The 22950-nt window shown below is 46.5% G+C and overlaps 1 protein-coding gene across 1 annotated transcript in view; it reads right to left on the bottom strand.

Moving 5' to 3' along the window:
- Nucleotides 1-2625, bottom strand: part of NOS2 (nitric oxide synthase 2) — a 40731-nt gene extending 38106 nt beyond the window's left edge. The window contains exons 1-2 of the mRNA XM_065909382.1: nt 2498-2625; nt 807-979 (exon numbers count right to left, since the gene is read on the bottom strand). Coding sequence (XP_065765454.1) covers nt 807-916 — 110 coding nt within the window. The 5' untranslated portion in view covers nt 917-979; nt 2498-2625. The remainder of the gene's footprint in view (nt 1-806; nt 980-2497) is intronic.
- Nucleotides 2626-22950: the final 20325 nt, after the last annotated feature.

The following is a 22950-nucleotide window of genomic DNA, read 5'->3' as shown; positions in this document are numbered from 1 at the left end:
AAAGAGTCAGACACGACTGAGCGACTTACACTCTCACTTTCCCACTCCCATTTCATCCTCAAAATGCTACAAAATGGGTCGCATTGGTTCCCTGGACTGCAGAAGAGAACATCTGAGGCTCAGAGAGGTTCATCTGCCCTAAGTCACACAGCTGGTGAGAGACATCTCAGAGTCAGTGAGCACGGCCCAGCACAGGGCTTGGGTATAGTTTATCTAACATGTCCATGTTCAGCTGTTTGTGACCCCATGGACTGTAGCCCACCAGGCACCTCTGTCCGTGGGATTCTCCAGGCAAGAATACTGGAGTGGGTTGCCGTGCCCTCCTCCAGGGGATCGTCTTGACCCAGGGACCAAACCCACGTCTCTTATGTCTCCTGCATTGGCAGGCTGGTTCTTTACCACAAGCGCCACCTGGGAACATCCTGCCCCAGGTTGATAGTCAAAATATCTAATCACCAGTGAGGCATGCACGCTGGCAATTCAGAAGGGATATCAGCCACGATGCTGCCTGGCTCTAACCGCTGGCCTCTACTGCCCCCCTCATCCCCCGCCTTCTCGAGTCAGTTATTGCATATAACCTTCTCAGATGCTCCCTCCAGGACCATGCCATGGCCCTTCCTTCTTCACATAGTGTCAGGTGCAACAGTGGCTAAATCAAACCCCAACAGGGACATCAAAGAAGCCTCTGGTGAGAGCAGACCTCCAATGAGAAGCCAGGAGCAGAGAGAAATTCCAAGTGGGCAGAGTGGGGAATGGAAACCCAGAGGAGACCAGCAGGAGGTGGCAGGCAGCAGGGGAGAGCTTACCTGTACAGAGGCTGGTAGCCTTTTTCCACGTTGTTGTTGATGTCCAGTTCCGTAGTCAAGTCCACCTTTTGGGATTTGATTTTGAACAGAAACTGCCAGGGACAGGCCATCTCTGCAGTTTTGAAAAGCACGTCGTTTGTCTGGATTTAAACTTGGAGGTTCTTCTCTGCAGGCTGAGGAAGGAAAGGGAGAGCGTGACGGGAGGTTGGGAAAGAGTTGACAGACCTGGGCCTCCTCAGCGTGGTTAGTTTACCACACTGAGGCATCCGTGCAGAGGATAACATACGTAAATCATGAACTGCCACTTCATCAGGGTTTTGCGACCTCTGTTCCTCTTCTGGAGTTGCATGTTGGGATCCTATGGATTTAATTCTACAAAGCAACATAACTATCTAAAGGAAGAACACATAACTCAATAAGGACAAAGCACAAACCCTGTGAGCCTCTTGAATGGGACCTGGCGAGCTTCATGGTTGACCTGAGGCAAGGAAGCTGCTGCTCATTGGAATACTATCTGCCTGGTCCTGCAGGCAGAGCACCTATCACTGGGGAAAGCATTCAAGCTGTGCTAAATCTTTTCTGATTTTGCAGTTGTTATCAATGCTGCCATCTGTTCCTTTTTTTAATTTTATTTATTTATTTGGCTGCACCAGGCCTTAGTTTTGGAACATGGGACATTTTATTTTGTGGCATGTGAACTCTTAGTTCTGGCATGTGGTATCTAGTTCCCTAACCAGGGATCGAACTTAGATCCCCTGAGTTGGGAGCATGGAGTCCCAGTCACTGGACCACCAGGGACATCCCTTCTCCTTTATTATTATGGGTGGGGGGCAGGAATTATTTGTGGGGGAAAATGCACTCAATTCTCAACATTTGAGATCATCTTCTTTTAAAAAAGGATCAAAGAAGAAGACCTAAGTGGAGGCCCAGTTCTAGTCTGGGCTTGCCCCACCCCCCACACCTCCCTACCCCCCACACCCACCCCTGCATATCTCCTCCACGGAAAAATCACTGGGAGCCAGTGTGGTGAGATGTGGCCCTTGGGACCTGGGACTTAGGATCTTAGAGCCTGGGACTTCCCTGGTGGTCCAGTGGTTAATAATGCACCTTATAATGCAGGGGATGTGGGTTCGATCCCTGGTCAGGGAACTAAGATCCCACATGTCATGGAGCAACTAAGGCCATGCACCACAACTAGAGAGTCCCTAGATCCTGTATCCTGCAACTAAGACTCACTGCAGTCAAATAAGTTAAAAAAAAAAAGACTCTTGGGGCTCCCCTAATCTGGGTTCAAATCCTAGCCTTACTAGTTATGTGACCTGGCTCAAGTTATTTAAAAGACTCATTTTTTTTTTCTTCCATAAAATAGGCTTAATAATATTTAGCTTACCTTTCCCCTAAGCTGCATGTTACAAGGACTGGACAGTATCACCAATGTAAAAAAGAATTCTCAGTAGATTACTCCCCACTTTCCAAAAAGTTTTCCCTTGAAATGTAGCAACGACAGCAAATTTGGCAGAAAACAAAATATGAACAAGATGCCAAACCTCATGTTAGCATTTCTTAGATTTTTTTCCCCACCAGTTTATCTCTATAGGCAGAAAAGTCCCACAGTTTTCTGAGTCTTCCCAAACAGGAAGAAACAGAATCCTCTCAAAACAGTAGCTTCCCCAGAAATGAAGACAACTCACCTTGTGGCCGGCCACACTGCCTATGCAGGATTTGGACAAGAGAACTCGGAAGATCTTCACGCTGAGAGCTTTGGAACCGTCTATAGCTGCCCAATTCCCTCACCAAGGGTGGCTGAGAGGTTTCAGACCAGTGACACTGAGTTCTCTAGGGCCAGAGAGCCTCAGTCTTCAACTCACTGCAAAGTTGTGATTACATCGGCAGCTAAGAGGAATTTATACCCAACCTGTGGCATCCAGGGAGCTGTTTTTGCATAAGAGTTTTTTTTTCCTTCCCCTAGGGAGTGTCCCAGGCTGTGTACAGTTAGCTAATTTATGACTGGCCTTTGAGTGACTTGATGTTGCTGTTACATCACTCTGTGTGGGACATCCTCAGTAAACCCACCTCTTCCTGGTCCTAGGTCCAAGGCGGCGGTTCATCAGCAGGGTACTGGGTTCAATAAAGGAGTCATCACGGAGCCAAGTTTTACTTAGCTAAACCACGTTGCCTCACTTTCATACTCTGGGGATTTTTTTTTTTTTTACACCTCAGCAGGGAGCACTCCAGTTCATCTCTGTCCAGCCTCTTGGTTTTCCAGTTCATGGCAGAAATCCAGGAAGCCAAGCAATATCGACAATATGGAACACACTGGAAAATGCCCAGGTTACAGAAGGCCGGTGATGCTGGGTCCCACCAGTGTTCCCAACAGATCTCTGAATCATTCAGCTTGAGGTTTCTGGAAGGGAAGGAAAGCCCTTGGCAAAGAGAGACCTGTCAGATGCTGGTGTTGCTAACGTCTCTCACTTCAGCTCTGAGTAAGGGAGGGTAGAGTGGCAGGTAGAGTGATTTTCTACAGGGGAAAAAAATCCTTTCTTATAACAGAAAGTATATCTTAACTTCATTATACTTTCTTAAAATTCCATTTTATTATAGTGCCTCAAACACAGTGTTCTTATATGTATGAATTGTTCCATTATAAAAGAAAAATAATAACTATGTTAGGAAAAAGTCGAAAATGGAGGGGGAAAAAAAAACCACCCTTGTTTTCACCATCCTAATGCATTGCTGTCACAATCCATTCATTTCCTTCCTGCATTTTCCAAATTAAATGCAGGATTCTAATCAATTGGATATGCCTAAGATAGGAAAAAACTGGAGAGGGGAATGGCTACGCACTCCTGTATTCTTGCCTGGAGAATTCCATGGGCAGAGGAGCCAGGCAAGATACAGTCCATGGGATTGCAGAGTCAGACATGACTGAGCAACTACTGAATAAAGACATGAATAGGAGCTCAAAAGATCTTTGTAGAGTGAGTGGTTGAATGAGTGAATGAATGAAAAATAGGAGTAGCCTTCAGTGAGTTTCAATGTATCCAGACCATTCTTGTTTTAGGCTTTAGCCAGTTCATTTCAGGGAAACTAATGCTGCTTGAGGAGAGTTAACAGAGTCCCCGGGTTCAGGGAGTACAAAACTTAAAGAATGGATAATTATGGATAATTATATGGAGTGATCCATGCAGTGATGCAAGGGTGATACAGCTGAAGAAGCTGAAACTGCATTGCTCAGGAAAGGTGGACAGGGGAGCGGGCACCAGGACAGGGTTTTGAGGGATAATTAGGAGTTTGTCTTACTCTAACCATGTCCCCTATAATTGCTCCCACATATTCTGGCTATATCTGCAGCAGATATATGTATTAATCCTTTAACTCCTCCAACAACCCTGAAATGGTACTACTCCTAGCCATTCGTGAACTCCTCTAGAATTATCTACTTGACCTCAAAATCCCTGGCTGTTTTTGCTTCAGAAGATGCAGTTATTCAGTTATTTAATCAATCAGACATATGATAGCTGGGCTTTGGATGCATGGGCAGTAAGATCCCAGCATGTGTGTATGTTACCTTTCACTTGAGGCTGGCGCCCTGGCTCACTCTCTTAGATGCTCCCACCCTGATGAAGAAGACCACTCCCAAACGCAGTCCCCAGAGAGTGTCTCTGTGTCCTCATTATCTTCTCAGTGTACCTCCACAAGGGGCCTCCCTTTCCATGACCCCCTGAAATACATGATGCCTATAATCGACCAGCTGCCTGTGCGTCCACGGTGTTCTTTGATTCCCCTCCCTGAAGCACCTGGAGTCTCAAGTGAATCTGTGGCAGAGTCAGGTGAGAACCCAGATCTGATGACTGTCTCCCCACTAAATTGTGAGCCCTGGGGAGTAAGGGACCATGCTGTCACCATCAACCAACATCCCTAGCACCTACTGACCAGCATGGAGTGGGCACTGGGGAAGCACTAGAGGAATGAATGGTAGATAGATGATGAGTGATGTCCCTCTAGGGGCGCTGGAGTGCCTGGCCCAGAGTCAAGGCTCTATAACTATTTGTTTCCTTTCCTGTTCCTTTGCATGCTGTTCAGGCTACCAGCCTGAGCTCCGAGGCTGCTATCTCACCTTGGGTCTTGCTCTAACTCAGCATCTGCCAACCGTGATGTTCTTGGCCCCTGCAGCATTTGGGTCAGCAGGGACTGTCTGACCTGAGCACCAGGCTCAGCGCCTGATGCAGCTGCAATTAGCCTGAGAAGTTCTGGGTTTTCATGACAGTTCTGATACGGGGCTGTTATGTGTCGTCAGAAAAGATCAGGCCTTAGGACTGACCTCAGGCCCTCTAGTCTCTGGGTCTGATTTTTCACGTTAGAAAGGGTGACCAAGATAAAGTGAGTAAATGAGATACAAGAAAATGCTTTGAACTATGGAGCAAAAAGGTAATCACGCAAAAATTTCTGGTTCCCACTGTGGGTCAGAGAAGAACAATTTACTTTTTGATAAACAGCAAGCAGGTGAAGATCCCCTGGAGTAGGAAATGGCAACCCCGTCCAATATTCTTTCCTGGAGAATTCCATGGAGGGTGGGGGCTGCAAAGAGTCAGACATGACTGAGCACACACACACACACACACACACACACACACACATACGTGACATGACCTGCCTTCCAAAGTTCCCTTCTTCACAAGGGTCAGCACTCCACTGAAAAAATTTGTGTTTTTTAATTAATGAATTAGTTTGGCTGCACTGGGTCTTAGCTGAGACACGCAGGCTCTTTGATTTTCTTTGTGGTATGCGGAATCTATTTCCCCAACCAGGGATCGACCCCTGTCACTCTGCACCAGGAGCACAGAGTCTTAGCCACTGGACCACTGGGGAAGTTCCACCATTAGCTGTTAAATCCCCAATTCTCTTTCTCTGTATAACATTACGTTTATGTATTCATCTTCTTATTAGGATAAAATTCATAGAACATACAATTCGCCATTTTAACTATTTTTAAGTGTTACACGAGGTGGTGTACAACCATCACCACTCTCCCAATACTCTCTTAATTAGCAAATGGCAAAGAAGGGAGTAAAAACAGCACTAAGGATGGTGACACAGAGAAGCTAAGAGACCACCCACAGTCACACAACAGACAGTCTCTGGGCTGGGACAAACAGGGATGCTCACCTCAGAGCTCTAGTTTGCAGGGTCCAGGGCTGGTTCCCGTGCTGGAGGTTGCCATGGATTTCTACATTTGCTGTTCTGTGTGTTCTGGGCCCGCTTCACCCTTGGCCCTGCTTACCCAACAGGCCGCATTCCTGGGCGTCTGTTGTTGATAGATGTGGCAGGTGAACGCTGCTGAGGAGAAATCAAAACCCAGTTTGAAGAGCAGGCAGAGGACATGTGGGCCGCCAGGAGGGTGGGGTTGCAGGTTCCAAGGCTGCTGTGAAGAAATAGCCTCTGCCCTAACCAGTGCATCAGGGCACCATGCCGATAACAACTGATGCTGGAATTTCTTGACTTCATCATCCTGGGACTGACTTGCCATCAGATAGAGTTGGGGCTTCCCAGGTTCCACTTGCCAATGCAGGAGGCATAAGAGACAAAGGTTCAACCCCTGGGTTGGGAAGATTCCCTGGAGGAGGGCATGCCAACCCACTCCAGTAGTCTTGCTTGGAGAATCCCATGCACAGATGAACCTGGCAGGCTACAGTCCACAGGGTCACAAAGAGTTGGACATGACTAAAATGATTCAGCACACACACACACGCTCTAATCAGTAATTTGCAGAAGAGGAATCTGCAGTTCCGGGAGGGAAGGTGACACTTTGTCACCTAGGGAGGACAGGGCAGAGCTGGGATTTGAACCCAGAACTGTCAGACCCCAGAGATAGGTTCTCCATGTGTTTATGCCGGGGGTGGGGTGGGGGGGCTGTTAGGCAGGATTCAGCATGCTAGTGAGCAGAGGGGTGATCCTCAAGACATGGCCTTTGTCCTCCTCACTCCAGATTAAGGGAAAGAGGGTGACCCTTCAGCATATCCCAAGTTCTAAGAGGACAGGAAGGCGCTATCACATTTATAGTGATATTACCTTGGTACACAGCAGGTGCTCAAGCAGTGATTACATGAAGGATCTCTGCACTTACTACATGCATAGTAACCTCTAGTAACCTCTAGACAACCCTGCAATGAAAGTGTCACTGTTCTCATTTTGTGGCACCGAAGCTCAGAGAGGCAGCCCACACTGGCTCGAGAGCCCAGGGATCAACATGAACAGCCACAACTGCAGTTCCGCGTGCGCCCAGCTCTGAAGCCAGGGGGGCTCTGCCCTGAGGGTCTCCATGCCTGACTCTAGCACTCTGCCAAGTGCTGAGCTGTGCTGCCTAGATCCTGAGGGCACTGGGGCTTCAGGGATGGGGGCTCGAGGGCTTCAGGCCAGGGGGGGAGGACTTGGAGGACAGAAGGACTTAGGTGTGGGGAAGAGCCAGAGGAGGGCATCTCAGGCCAGGAGAAAAGCCTAAATCTCCCCTGATGCTAAGTGCTTGCTCTCCACAGGGAGAGTTGTATCTCTCTGGATCCAGGGAACCCCCATTCTCATCCAGGAGGCTCCGGCTCAGTATCCTTGCCACCTGGTGTCCCAGTAGGAGTAGAGAAAGCAACAGTGTGTGGTTGTCACGGTGCTGGCTGCTCTCAGGGTGGTCTGGAGGACTTAGGAGCAGCCTCCCAGCTTCAGCCAGGCCCGGCAGCCAGGCAGCCTCAGGCAAGCACTGCAATGGCTGATTTGTCAAGTGATGTCATTTTGGCAAGGCTTGAGACAGTCGGGCTTACCTTCACCCTCGGTACACATGGGACTGTGAGGTCATCCTGGGGTCGTGAATGGTGTCCCAGGCCCAGCTCAGCCAGGTGACCTCGGCCAGATCCCTTCATCCCACCCCTAACCTCACTTTCTTTAGCTGTCAAAAGAGACCAGGAAGTGCTTCTCTGTAGGATTTTCCTGAGGATAAAATGAGATCCTCTCTTTTTTTTTTAAAGAGGTTTTATTTATTTTAAATTTATTTCTTATTTTTGGTTGCACTGTGTCTTCATTGCTACAATGGGCTCTCTCTAGTTGCTGCAAGCAGGGGCTGCTTGTAGCTGCAGAGCCCAGAGGCTTCTCTTTGTGGAGGCTTCTCTTGTTCCAGGGCACGGGCTGCAGGGCACTTGGGCTTCAGTAATTGCAGCACGTGGGCTTAGTAGTTCTGGCGCATGGGCTTAGTTGCTCCACGGCATGTGGAATCTTCCCGGATCAGTGATCAAACCCATGTAACCTTCATTGGCAGTAAGACTCTTATCCACTGTACCACCAGGGAAATATGAGGTGCTGTCTTCAAAGTGTCAGACACTCAATAAATCCTAGGGGTTCCCATCCTGGCAGATGGGGAAGCTGAGGCCAAGAGTAGCTCATTCCCGGGTCTCATAGCAGTTCGTACTGGACAACTTCCTCTTCTAGGCCAGCAGGCCCCTGACCTTCCTGGTAGCTACATCAGGCCCTTCTCTTCCTCCTTCCCCAGGCTCTCTGGTACCACCTCCCCTACCCTTCGAGATGGTGACATGGATGCCCTCTGCCCATGTATAACCTCAGCACTCTGCACTCTCAGATGCTCAGTAGGTGCCCTTACTGGTGATGCTAAAGTTCCATATCTGCATGACCTGAGATCTCTTTTTCGGTCAAATGACAAGTTTCCCAAAACATGACCAATCCAGAGGAGATTTGGGGTGGCAGGTGGTGCTAGTGGTAAAGAACCCGCCTGCCAATGCAGGAGACTTAAGAGATGCAGGTTCGATTCCTGGATCTGGAAGATCCCCTGGAGGAGGGCATGGCAACCCACTTCAATATTCTTGCCTGGAGAATCCCATGGACAGAGGAGCCTGGTGGACTACAGTCCATGAGGTCGCAAAGAGTCAGACACGGCTGAAGTGAACTTAGCACATACCTGGAGTAACCTTTTTAAATTTTAATAGTTGAAGAATTTATCAATGTGTTTACTGTCTGTGACCATTTACTGATGTTTCATGTGTGGGAAATGATAAAAATGGATTTGAGAATTACATTTATTTAAGTTAAAAGAGGAGTCGGTCTAAGGAAGAAATATCGGAGCAAATAATAATGTAGGTGGTAGCAGGTGTGACAAAAATTATGAAGGTGGGATGCAAGAAAACTGCAAGGAGCATCCATGAGAAGATGCGTGACTTTTGTTCTTTCTCTACACGTGTGCCTGTGTGTGACCTGTGATGTCGCTTGTCCTATTTAGGCTTCATGCCCCTCACCTGACAGAGGATGGCATTGGGAAGAAGCTCTCTAAGGATCCTCCAGTTCTGATACCCTAGGTCTCATGCAAGACCCCCGGCCCCTTCCTTGTCATTTGTTGACTAACCACTGGAGGGCGTGAGTCACAATGTCTCCTGAGTGTATACCACCTTGAATAACTTGGAGTTGACAGAAACGGGGCTTTTTGCTGGAAATGCCCCGGTTGTTACCCAAGGTAGACAAACCTAGGATGGACCACGATGTGGACGGCTTTGATCTCTGAGTCCCTGGAGTATGATTCATGCTGGCTGGCGCAAGCTGGCACTTCACTGGTAGGCTGGGCACAGTGGGCGATGACCTGACCAACTCTTGGGGGCGGACCAGCCAGGAATTTTCTTTAAGGGCTCAATTTCTTGTTGATGCTTCCCAGAACATCGTCCCTTTTCTGCCCTTCCTCGCTGCTTCTCGGGTTGAAGATTAATACTTGGCGTGGCATCAGGGCAAGTCCTGAGGTGTGGTACTTCAAAGGTCAAGGATTAAGGTGCAATTAGTACCTTGGTTCTGTGCAGAGGACATCAGTAGGGGAACAAGGAAGGGCAGGTAGCCATCAAGTGTGCAATGCTAAGCTAGTTACCGGAACAAGCAGCTGGAGTTCAACCCCACAGAGAAACCAAGGTAAAACTCAGACCTCACCCAAGGTACGAGACTGCTGACTGCCCGACAATTCTAGAGAATCGCTTCCAGGAGCAGGGTAGGGGCATTAACTCCCCAAGGCCTGCTATGGGCAGGGTAGCCTTCCTTGGCCTTGGAAAAGCCCGCAGGCACAGAGATGCCAAGGCTGGCAGCTGGAGTGGCCAGGATGCACTGCTATGAATGATGCGGGCAGAGCAGCAGCTGCACTGCTACAAATGGGTTAGGGTGAGGTCAACGGAAGACACTTTCTCCCCCACTTCAGCCTCTGAGGATGTTGGATGCTGATTCAAAGAGAAGTTCTAAACACCTTCTCACCAGCTTGGGTGAACGAATCATCTTGGATCCTTCCCTAAACAGCTGTGCATCTTTTGTTGGGCCCCATGAGCCTGCTGGGTCTCTGTTAAGGTTCTCTAGAGCCTTCCCAGCTCTGATATCTGGGTTTTTCTGAGTCTCCCCAACTCAAGCACATCTCGTCTCTGGTGCTCTTGGGAGAGTGCCCGTGCTGACTGGAGTGCCCTCCAAGAAAACAGAGCACAGTAATAACCAGCGCCAGTGACTCCAGACACAGGCCACAGAGATGTTCAGGGCATCACTGAACATAAGGCTCAGAAACAACCTAAATGGTCATCATTCAAGAAAGGCACCCTGGTCCAGCTTTAGGGGTCAGGGTTACGGTGGACCGTTACATGAAGAAATGAAGTATTTTAAGAATATTTTATGACAAGGAATAATGTTTATGGTATCAGTAAAATCATCAGATCATAGTGCAGAATCACTCCCACCAAGTAAAATAAAGGCATAAAAAGACATGAGCAAAAATATTAAAAGTGGTAGAAATAAGGGTGCTAGTTGCTTTCTTGTTTACCCTTCTTTGTATTTTCCCTACAGGAACAAGGGTGGGGCAGGGGGCACGGGCAGTTTGCTCGCTGTATATGTAAATCAGAACCTGGAGAGGTTCTCTCAGAGGAGGCTGAGCCTTTGGTTTTTTAAAATATTGATTTATTTTTTATTGGGCTTCACTAGGTGGGTCTTCATTGTGGCATTCAGTATCTCTAATTGCAGCACATAGGAACTAGTTCCCGGACCAAGGGTCAAACCTGGGTCCCCTGCATTGGGAGCATGGATTCTTAGCCACTAGACGACTGGGGAATCCCAGAGTTGATGCTTTATTTCCTCCTGCCCAGAGAATGTTCCTCTCATGTTACTGTAGGAGGGAACTTTGGCCTTTGGCATCTGACACTTGGATTTGTCCTGGTCCCTATTTCAAGGTTCTCCCCTTCTCCTGGGAGCTCCCCAGCCAGCCACACCTTTCCATAAGTTATTCTCTCTGCTTGGAATATCCTTCCCGGCAGCTCCCCATCACCACCCTTCGCAGACTCTGCTCCACTTCATAATGCTGTCATCTCTAAAGAGCTCCCCTGACCTTTCATCCCCAGGCTTCCCTGGGTTCCCCTCCACCTCAACACTAATCCCACTCTTTCAGTTGTGAACTCACTCATTTGTCTCCTCTATGAGCTGCAAGCTCCTGAAGGCCAAGACAACATCTCACACATCTCTGCGGCACCAGCACTGTGCCTGACACATAGTAGATGTGTCAAGAAAATTTCTAATTGAGACATAATTCACACATCATAAAACCCACCCTTTAAAAGTGTACAGTTCAGTGGGCCTTATATTCACAAGGCTGTGTAACCATCAGCAGAACCTAATTCCAGAACATTTCCATCACCCCCAAAAGAAACTCCATACCCATTTGCATCACTCCCCCTTTCCTCCTCCCTCCCAGCCCGAGGCAATTGCTAGTCTGCCCTTTGTCTCTATGGACTTGCCTATTCTGGATATTTTTTATATATGGAATATGTGACCTTTGTGTCTGGCTTCTTTCACTTCAGTTCATTCACTCAGTCATGTCCAACTCTTTGCGACCCCATGGACTGCAGCACACCAGACTTCCCTGTCCATCACCAACTCCTGGAGCTTGCTCAAACTCATGTACATCGAGTCAGTGATGCCATCCAACCATCTCATCCTCTGTTGTCCCCTTCTCCTCCTGCCTTCAATCTTTCCCAGTATCAGGGTCTTTTCCAATGAGTCAGTTCTTCGCATCAGGTGGCCAAAGTATTTGAGCTTCAGTTTCAACATTAGTCCTTCCAATCAATATCTAGGACTGATTTCCATTGACTGGCTGGATCTTCTTGCAGTCCAAGGGACTCTCAAGAGTCTTCTCCAGCACCACAGTTCAAAAGCATCAATTCTTCGGCACTCGGCTTTGTTTATGGTCTAACTCTCATATCCATACATGACTACTGGAAAAACCATAGCTTTGACTATACAGACCTTTGTTGATAAAGTAATGTCTCTGCTTTTTAATATGCTGTCTATGTCTGTCCTAGTTTTTCTTCCAAGGAGCAAGTGTCTTTTAATTTCATGGCTGCAGTCACCATCTGCAGTGATTTTGGAGCCCAGGAAAACAAAATCTGTCACTGTTTCCATTGTTTCCCCATCTATTTGCCATGAAGTGATGGGACCAGATGCCATGATTTTAATTTTTTGAATGTTGAGTTTTAAGCCAGTTTTTTCACTTTCTTCTTTCACTTTCATCAAGAAGCTCTTTAGCTCCTCTTTGCTTTCTGCTATAAGGATGGTGTCATCTGCATATCTGAAGTTATTGATATTTCTCTCTGCAATCTTGATTCCTGCTTGTGCTTCATCCAATTCAGCATTTCGAATAATGTACCCTGCATATAAGTTAAATAAGCAAGGTGATAATATACAGCCTTGACATACTCCTTTCCCAATTTGGAACCAGTCTGTTGTTCCATGTCTGGTTCTAAGTGTTGCATCTTGACCTGCAAACAGATTTCTCAGGAGGCAAGTAAGGTGGTCTGGTATTCCCATCTCTTGAAGAATTTTCCACAGTTTGTTGTGATCCACACAGTCAAAGGCTTTTGCATAGTCAGTGAAAGAGAAATAGATGTTTCCCTGGAATTTTCTTGCTTTTTCTATGATCCAATGGATGTTGGCAATTTGATCTCTGGTCCCTCTGCCTTTTCTAAATCCACTTGAACATCTGGAAATTCTTGTTTCACATACTGTTGAAGACTAGCTTGGAGAATTTTGAACATTACTTTCACTTAGCATAATGTTTTCAGGGTTTTTTCACATTGTAGCATGTATCCGTACTTGATTCTTTTTTATGACCGAATAATATTCCATTGTATGGACATAGCATATTTTGCTTATCCATTCATCAGTTGATGGGCATTTAACTTGACTTCACTGTTTAGATATTATGAATAATGCTGCTATGAACATGTGAGCACAGTTTCGTATGAAAAAATATTTTCAGTTCTCTTGGAATCGCTGGGTCACAAGATAACTTCACGTTTAACTTTTTCTTATTGTTTAACTTTTGGGGGAACTGCCCTAATATTTTCCAAAGAGGCTGCTCCATTTTACGTTCCCACCAGTAGTGTATAAGGGTTCCTATTTCTCTATTCAACCCTTGCCTGTCAATTATTGTCTGTTTTTTTCATTATACAGTCACTTCCTAGTGGGTGTGCAGTAGTCAATGGACTTCCGAGGAATGAATGAGTGGCTGGCCAATGGATGGATGGATGGACATGTAAAAGTAGGTGTCAGTCCCTGAGCTCCGCGATCTGATTTTGGTGGGAGAACCTGCTCCGCCCGCTCGCTGGGGGCCTGCACTAGGTGGAGATGCAGCAATCTGCAGCCTGCCCCCACCTGTGGCTCCAGACACCCCAAAGCTGCCTCAGTCCTGGGTGGCTTACAGCATGCTGGTGGCCTGGACTACCCTAGACCCATCGGCAGGCTCTGAACGGGACCTGTTTCTGGGTGGGGCTAGCTCTGTAATCCCCCTGGGCCTTGGTTTCCTCTTCTGGGAAATGAAAATAAAGCTCAGCGTGTGGAATAACTGTAGGATGAAGTGATACACATAAATTGTCCACAAAGGGCACAGCACAGAGTGGGTGGTGCCTTTTTCCAGACTGTTTTCTCAGAAGTCTGCCCCATTCATGCATAAATGTCACTTCACTGGACAAGAGTTTGAGAAGAGGAGGGCAATAGAAAGGGTGGGGGTAAGACCAGAGGTTTACAGACAGCAGGAAACAGCGGTGGGGGCGGCCGGCAGTTGTGGAATAGGTGAGCAATGCAGACAATCCTGGGAGGATTATCACAGGCCTCCAAAGGGCACTTCCTCCCAGTCATTTGTGTCCTCAAGCTCTCTGGATTTTCAGATCCCTGAGTCTTCCATGTAGGCCCTTGAAGGGCATTGGTTGGGGGTGCTGGGGGGATGGGGGTTGGGGTGGGGAGCACCTGAGCGGTGCTGATTCAAACTCAACTGGGAGTCTACAGGCCAACCTCATGGAAGGGCAATCAGATGCCAAGATCGGCATATGGCTTTTATCTGTTGTGCCCAACTTATCAGATAAATAGTAACAATTTGGCATCTCTCAGCAGGAATGAGTTCAAGGTTCTGTAATTTGAGGCTCAGCGGGAAAAAGTAGCTGTACCTGTCCCAGCTCAGGAGTGGGGCGTGGTCACAGCAATGACCCATATTTACTGTTCTGGACCAATATAAGGTGAGTTCTCTGTTGGGTAGTTTCTATGCCGCCTAAGTAATTTGTTTGTTGGGGCAGTTTAAAGGTCAAGAGAGATTCAGAGAATTTGCTGGAGTGACTGAGGGTGGTGGCGGCCATGGCTTCCCACTCTAGCCACCTTCCAGAGGCTCTAGCACGTGTCAGAACGCTGTGTCTGTTCTACGGGAAACCTGGGCAGAGGTTTACAGGAAACGCCGGGCAGAGGGTGTCACTCACGCAGAAAGGCCATGGAGCGCCTTTAGACCTGACCCAGTTGGGGGAAATTCTTGGCTCGTCTGAATGGCTCCCGGTTAGCCGGTTCCCTGGTTCCGTGTAACATGGGGCCACGAGCCTCATGGTGGCTTCTGGTCCAGGTGATCTGATGGACCCTGATCAAGAAAGTAAAGGTGCATGTGGGGGAAATGTATGCTCTCAGTTTGACCAACAGAGAAAACTGCAGCCTGTACTAGGTGGAGAGAGATGGAGAAATTGCACTGAGAGAGGAGCAGCCTTGTGACTGCAGCTTGGATTGGCTTGGATTGTTTTGTCTGTGAAAAAGAAATAGTCACTTAGTCATGTTTGACTCTTTGTGACCCCGTGGACTGTAGCCCACCAGGCTGCTCTGTCCATGGGATTCTCCAGGCAAGGATATTGGAGAGGGTAGCCATTCCCTTCTCTAGGGGATCTTCCCGACCCTGGAGAGGAGCATGTGGGGTAAAGGGTGGAGGGAGTGACTGAATCGTAGAAGGATCAGATCCCATGTCTCCAGGATGCTACACCAAGGAGGGTGGACAACTTGTCCTGTCGGTGAGGGAACTACCAAAGGACATGGCAATTGCTTGCTTTTATTTTGACTAACTTTTAAAAATGAGTTTCTCATAGGAAAACAAAGAGCAACAAAAACACAGTCAAACCTTGCATGATCCTACCACTGAGAGGGGAGTTACACTCATTAACATTTGGGCTGGTTCTTCTTTTCATACACACACGTACACATACATTTTTTTTTACAAAAATGAGGCTATGTCATCATACTATTTTATAACATGTCTTTTGCTTTTGCTCAACAATAATATCTGTGAACACTTTTCCATATCATTATTCTTTTACTTCCTCATTTCTTCAGTTAAGATTACTTTTTTTTTCGGGCTTCCCTAAAGTTTGGTGATTCAGCGGTTAAGAATCTGCGTATCAGTGCAGGACACCAATCTGAACTCCGATCTGGGAAGATCCCACATGCCATGGGGCAGCTAAGCCTGTGGGCCACAGCTACTAACCCCTGCATTAGAGCCCATAAGCCATAACTACTGAGCCTACATCACGATGCGTGCCCTGGAGCCCAGGCTCCATGACAAGAGAAACCACTGCAATGAGAAGCCAGCACACCTCAAAGAAGGGTGGCCCCCACTCATTGAAACTAGAGAAAGCCCGGGCAGCAGCGAAGACCCAAAGCACTCATAAAGAAAGAAATAAAATAAATTTTTAGAAGATAAACCTTTTTCTTTTGTTATATTTTAATGTAAGATTTCATGCATTCAAATAAAATGCCCAACATGACAAACATGACAATATTACGAACTACCCTCTGGTTAAAGGATAAAAACACAAACAATAGCATCATCTCTGTGGTGAACATGTATCTAGTGCTTCCTATGTGCCAGATGCTGTTCTTTATATATATGAACTCCTGTCCTCTCCAAACAGCCCCCTGAGGTAGTGACATTATCTCCATGTGATGGTGGGGAAAGGCACAGAGAGGTTAAGCCAGCTTCCCCAAGGCCACACAGATAGTAAGTGGCAGAGACAGGACTGAAAGCTTTGGGTATGGAAACAACAGGGGGTGGCCATGGAGGATGAGGGGGCGCAGGGCTCAGGGTGACTCCCAGAAAGCTGTTGGAACTGAGGAGCAGAGATGCCACTTACTGAGCCAGGAAGATGGAGGAGGAGCTGATCTAGGGGTAGGGGAAGCTCAGGAACTCGATGTTGAAATGCCTGTGGAGCAGGAAGGTAGAAATGAATGAATGATTGCAAAATGGAAACAAGAAATGCATGCATGAATGAAGAAATGACCCACCCCAGGCAAGGACATTCACAGCATAGCAGCGAAAACCTCTTATCAGTCAGATCAGGGAAGCCGTAAAGCTGCAGGGTCTAGTTGAAGAGGGTCACAGCTGTTTACAACAGGATTTGGGAGCAGGTTGTTTCACCAGTGTTTATCAAGTACCCAGGGTCTGGCAACTGCTCCATCCACAAATTACTATCTCTGCTCTGAACCTGGGAGTGGGGATCGGGTGGAGACCATATCCACCGCTGGGTCCTGCCATCCCAACACCCATCTGGGAACAAGGCACATTCCTCAGAGGTCAGGGCAGGAGGGAGGTGGTGGGATGGGGGATGCTTCCATCCTTCTTCTCAGAAGACAAAGGGCTCTTCATGATTTAATTAAAATGCCCATCAAAGGCCTCAGAAGATAAGGGCTAGTTGGAATGAAATAAAAATTGCTGGAGTGAACATATTACCAATTTAATTTCATTCTGGGGGCATCTATGAGGTTCCAATATTAAAGAGAGAATCCATCACTAAATTCCCATCTGTCCTGCCATGAGTGAGTGAGTGGGTGGGTGAAAGTCGCTCAGTCATGTCCAACTCTTTGTGACCCCATGGTCTGTTCACGGAATTCTCCAGGCCAGAATACTGGAGTGGGTTGCCATTCCCTTCTCCAGGGGATCTTCCCAACCCAGGGATTGAACCCAGATCCCCGGCATTGCAGGCAGACTCAGACTCAGGTACCATCTGAGCTACCAGGGAAGCCCCATCCTGCCATACTGGGGGCATTTCTGAAGATGTCCAAGTTCTGTTTGAAGAGGCCTGGGGAACTCTTAGCAACTGAGCTCATCTGTCCTTTGTTTCTCAGTGAGAGGAGAGCTGTAGAGGGTGCGAGAATCTAGAATACAGGAGGCACTCAATTAGTGCATGTGAAAGGGAGGGAAGGAGAAAGGAAGGGGGTGGGGGTGGGGAGAGCTTTGGATTTAGAATTTATCTCATCTGAGGGTGAGTCAAAGCCTTGCATGAACAGATTTTCCTCCAGATAACCCCATGACTCCCTTCCTCCCCACCTTCAATTCTTTGTTCATATGTCCCTTTTCATTGAAGCCAACTTTGCTACCTGTTTAAAAGTACATCCCTTCCCCAACCCTGACCTTCCTGATCCCCTCTTCCCTGCTCTATCCATCTCCCCAGGACTTAACTTCACATCCTATATAATTTACTAATTTGTTTGTTCGTTGTCTGTTTCTCCCCACTAGAATGAAGTCCCCGTGAGAGCAAGAATTTTTGTCTCTTCTGTTCATTGATGTATATATGTATACCCAGTGCCTACATCATGCCTGCCTCGATAAACATTTTGGATGAATGCATTGATTCATCTGGCAGAGAATAAATTATTTGTTAACAATTTATTAACTGTCTCCTTCCAAGGAAAGTGAGTCTCAAGAATGATCCTGACACTTCCCAGTGTCTCAGTAAGTCTCTGACCATCTCATGTTGGTTCTTCCTGGTCCAGCCTGCAGTCTCTCCTGAAACCAATCCAGGATGGCCTGCCAGTCATATGCCTTTTGTGTAGCTCTGACTTAGAGCAATAGGAATGTTTCATAAACACTGCTCAGATCTTAAAGTGTACATAGTCTATACCAACCAGGAGGTGAAAAGTATAAGCCCTTTCTCCAAACTAAAGAAACTTTGGGCCAGGCAAGGGCTTTTGCCAATAAAGAAGAAAATTTTAAGTTTAAAAAAAAAGAAGAAGAACATTTCCGAGTTAGCGGAGCCCGCCGATCCAAACGCGACTTATCCCCTGTTGCGCCTGCACCTGCAGACTCTCAGGTATAAACAACGAGTCAGGGAAGACCTACTCTTCCAGCATCAACTCAAGGATCATAGCCCTCACTCCCGGGTCTGCTCCCTGGCTCTGTGCCCACCGGCCAAGTCCAAACCCCATACACTTTGGAAATGGTGAGAAATAACAAGTGCCCGTCAGCTCCTTCCTCGGAGTGTCAGAGTGAAGCCCACAATAGCAGCTTTCTTGTCCCTCGTAGATGGCAGGGTGGCTGCTGGCACTCACGTAGCCGGGGGAAGGCCCTGGGGCGCAAGCCAGGAACACTCTGGACAGTAGTCATCTGTCTGGAAAACATTAGTCCTCAGTCTGATGTGTGCAGAACTTGAGCCCGGACACTCTTTCTCTTTCACTTACAGAAATAAACAGTTTGGGGCCTCAGAATACTCAGGACTTTCCTTGGTTACTGCTACTGCCAGTGCTGGTTTAGTCTTTCACTATTTAAAGCCTGTCCTTCTCTGGAAGTAAACATTTAGTCTGGGCAATGTGAAGAGTAATGAAAACATTTTAAAAGGCAAAGCTGGGCTCTTTCCTCCAAGGGTAATTTCTTGGAAATCTTGTTTTGCCAGCAACACCTAAAAAACCTGGCCTGGTGCAACATCCTTCTAAGCATTATGGAGACAGAATTTTAGAAATGGAAAGAACCAAACTTTTCCCCTTATGTGTCCTGTCCATCTTAGAGTTGATGGCTCCATGTTATTCTCGCCCAGAGGATCTAGACTCTCTGCCCCTTCATCTCTTTCTTCTGAGGCATGGTTCAGAGACCCTCTTACTAGTTCAGAGACTCTCTCAGATTTGAACATTCTATGGGTCCAGATCCCTTTTAAAGACTAGAGCTAAGATTAAGTGCACCCCTCCTACCCTGGGTGGAAAGTATAGACTTCTCACTAACTTGAACTGGAAGAGTTGGGTTTCCATAGGGAATGAATATAGAGAATTTTGAGCCCTACATCACATTAAACACAAAATTTAATTCAAAATGAATTGCAGGCCTAGACATGAAAAAGTAAAACAATAAAGCTTCTAGAAGAAAACATAAGATGAAATCTTCTTGACCAAGGGGTAGGCAAAGATTTCTTAAGCAGAACGCAAAAAGTTCTAACTGTAAAAGGAAAGTTAATAAATTAGACCTCATTGAAATTAAAAACTTCTGTTCATAAAAAAGATATGATTAAGAAGGCAAAAAGTTAGCCATAAACTAAAAGATATTTGCCATACTTACAAGTAACAACATATTTTATATATTTTTGTGTCCCGAATATGGGCTTCCCAGGTGGCACTAGTGATAAAGAATTCATCTACCAATGCAGGAGACATAAGAGATGCAGGTTCAGTCCCTGGGTTGGGAAGATCCCCTAGAGGAGGGCATGGCAACCCACTCCAGTATTCTTGCCTGGAGCATCCCATGGACAGAGGAGCCTGGCGGGCCATCGTTGATAAGATCGCAGAGTCAGACATGACTGAAGCAACTTAGCACACACGCATGCACATCCTAAATATATAACAAGCTTCTAAAAATCAACAGGAAAAAGACAAATGATTCAATTATTAGGAATAGCAGAAAATGTTTACTTCATAAAAGAGAATATTACATGGTCAAAAACAGCATTTTAAAAGGTGCTCAACATCACTAGTCACCAAGGAAACACAGAATCCACAAGGCAATAACACAACATACCAACCCAAATGGTGGAGTTGAATACATGTAGCAGAGACTTATATGGTCTGTGTAGTTGAAAATGTTTATTATCTTACCCTTCACAGAAACAGTTTGCTGACCACTGGTACACAGCATGTCTTTTTCACAAAGACCAACTCCCTGCTACATGCAAAAGCCTGAGTGATTCTCACAGACAAAATGTTCAGTGAAAGAAGACAAACACAACTGCACCCCATATGATTCTATTTAGATAATGTTCAGAAGCAGGCAAAATTAATCTCTGGGGATGGAGGTCAAGCTAGTGATTACCTCTCTGTGGATGTGAAGAAGGAAGCAAGAGGGAGCCTGTGCTCCTTGATGGGGTCAGGGTAGAGATTCCACTGGTGTGTCATTATGCAAAAACCCATCAAGCTACTTAGTGTAATTTTGTGCATGTTACTGCATATAACTTCTCTTCAATTTTAAAAGGGAAAAAGTGCTGATCTTCAGGCAGGGCTTCCCTCATAGCTCAGTTGGTAAAGAATTTGCCTGCAATTCAGGAGACGCCGGTTCGATTCCTGGGTCTGGAAGATCAGCTGGAGAAGAGAATGGCTACTCCCACTCCAGTATTCTTGGGCTTCCCTTGTGGCTCATCTGGTAAAGAATTCTCCTACAATGTGGGAGACCTGGGTTTGATCCCTGGGTTGGGAAGATCCCCTGGAGAAGGGAAAGGTTCCCACCCCAGTATTCTGGCCTGGAGAATTCCATGGACGATATTGACCATGGGGTCGCAAAGAGTTGGACACAAGTGAGTGACTTTCACTTCACTTCACTTCAGGTCTACTATATGCAAAGTACATTAGGAGGGATTTCTTCTTTCATCCCAGAGACTGAACTCAGTCTTAGAGTGGCCACACCCTGGCCCCTTGCTGACTCGAGCATGCCAAGGTCATTGCATTTATAGCCACAGACCACCATGCTTAGTACCACTTGAGCCCATCAACCTGGCTCCAGATAGCTAGATCCAACTGATGGTGTTGAAGGCAACTCTCCACATCTAGTCTTCAGACTTTGGGACAACTATAAATAAGAGTTTGCTAGCGACACCTATTCCTGGCCCCTCCTGCCCCAGTTTCTACTTCTTGCAGGTCCTGGGTCATTGTCAATAGTCTGGCATGTGAATCTGACCCAGAAGATCCGGAGACCACACTTTGAGAGGCGTTGCCGTGCAGGCCAAGACAGGAGGTGAGAGGGTGCAAAGGGAAAGAGACAAATTGCTCTAGAAAGCGAAGAAAGAGCCGGAGAGGAAGAGGCAGTGGAAGAGGAAATGGGTGAGACTGCGGGGAGAAAGGAGATGAGTAGGGAAATGGGGTTGGGGATCTTTATGAAGTTGGTGTCTAGGGGAACACCTGTTCTCCACCTCACCACCCAAGTGTTGTAAAGATCCCAGTTCTTATTACTACACTAAGATGTGCCCACCTCCGAGGTGAGCTCAGGATGAGAAAAGAGCCTGCCCTTAGAGATTCGATCACATCCGGATTTGATAACCACTCAGGAAAATGTGTATCATCCTCCTTTCAGTACTTGGGGTCAGTCATTCCCCTTCATAAAGTCCAGGTTCAAGTTGCCCCTTCCACAATATTCAGGTAGGTTTTTTTTTTTTTTTTTTCTATTTAGGAATTTTTTATTTTTGAAGAAAGCACTTGAGTGATATTCTTTGAATGATTTTTCTTTCTGTGGTAAACTGAAGTTTTACAGAGAATCCATACCCTTTGAACTGTTGGTTTGGGCTTCTGAATGAACAAAAAACAATTAATGGGGTTATTTTCTTCTCAGGCAAAGTGAAGAAACTGCAAGAAAGAGAGGTGTATCTTTTATTTAACAAAAGTTGATAGAAGATAAGTTACAAGTAGTAGCCTTACTAACAAATTTAACACTACCTGCACCTGCAGATTGGAGAAGGAAATGGCAACCCACTCCAGTGTTCTTGCCTGGAGAATCCCAGGGACGGGGGAGCCTGGTGGGCTGCTGTCTGTGGGGTCACACAGAGTCAGACACGACTGAAGTGACTTAGCAGCAGCAGCAGCAGCACCTGCAGAACATGATTTGGAATTGTATAGCTTTCCCAAGCCTACTAGGTCAAAATGTATTAGAAAAAATATGGTATTTTCCACCATATGCGTTTCATGTTGCCTGTGTACAGATCTGGAATTTTATGGACCTAGGGAAGGAACAGACAGTTAAAAAGTAAAGTAGACACTCAGTGTATGGACCTGTGGAGAATCATGAGAAAGCAAAACACTTTTACTAGATTTGATTTTTAAAAGAACAAAATGAGAATAGGAAAAGTAAGCACAGAGACACCTGTGTGGACCCCTACCTGACTACCATGGGCAAGATCGAATAAACCAGACAGTGTGGCCAGACAAGTCTGCAGGAAATAGATTACATTAAGTAAACTGATGGAGTCTTCAGCAGTTGTTACAAAGAACAAGAACAAGCTCCTCAGTGCACTGGGAAGACTCAGAGGGATTAGGTAGAGAGGGAGGTGGGAGGGGGGATCGGGATGGGAATACATGTAAATCCATGGCTGATTCATGTCAATGTATGACAAAACCCACTACAATATTGTAAAGTAATTAGCCTCCAACTAATAAAAATAAATGAAAAAAAAAAAAGCAAGACGTGATAGTATTATATGACTTTATGTATCTTTATATGACATTACGTATCTTGGAAAGAAATAGGCACTGCCTCTGGGAAGAGAAACTGGGTGTGGGAGAGAATCAGGGTTGGGTGAAAGTGAAAGTGAAAGTTGCTCAATCGTGTCTGACTCTATACAGTCCGTGGAATTCTCCAGGCCAGAATACTGGAGGAGGTAGCCTTTCCCTTCTCCAGGAGATCTTCCCAACCCAGGTCTCCCACATTGCAGGCAGATTCTTTGCCAGTTGAGCCACAAAGCAGGGTGGGGAGGAAGACTTAATTTCTGTCCTACGTTCTTTGAGGCTGTTTGACATTTTTACCCTGCATAAATTTTTTCTACTAAAAAAATAAAAAGAA

This window comes from Muntiacus reevesi, chromosome 18 (genome assembly GCF_963930625.1).
Source record: "Muntiacus reevesi chromosome 18, mMunRee1.1, whole genome shotgun sequence".
Lineage (NCBI taxonomy): Eukaryota > Metazoa > Chordata > Mammalia > Artiodactyla > Cervidae > Muntiacus > Muntiacus reevesi.
This window is presented reverse-complemented; position numbering and strand designations above follow the sequence as displayed.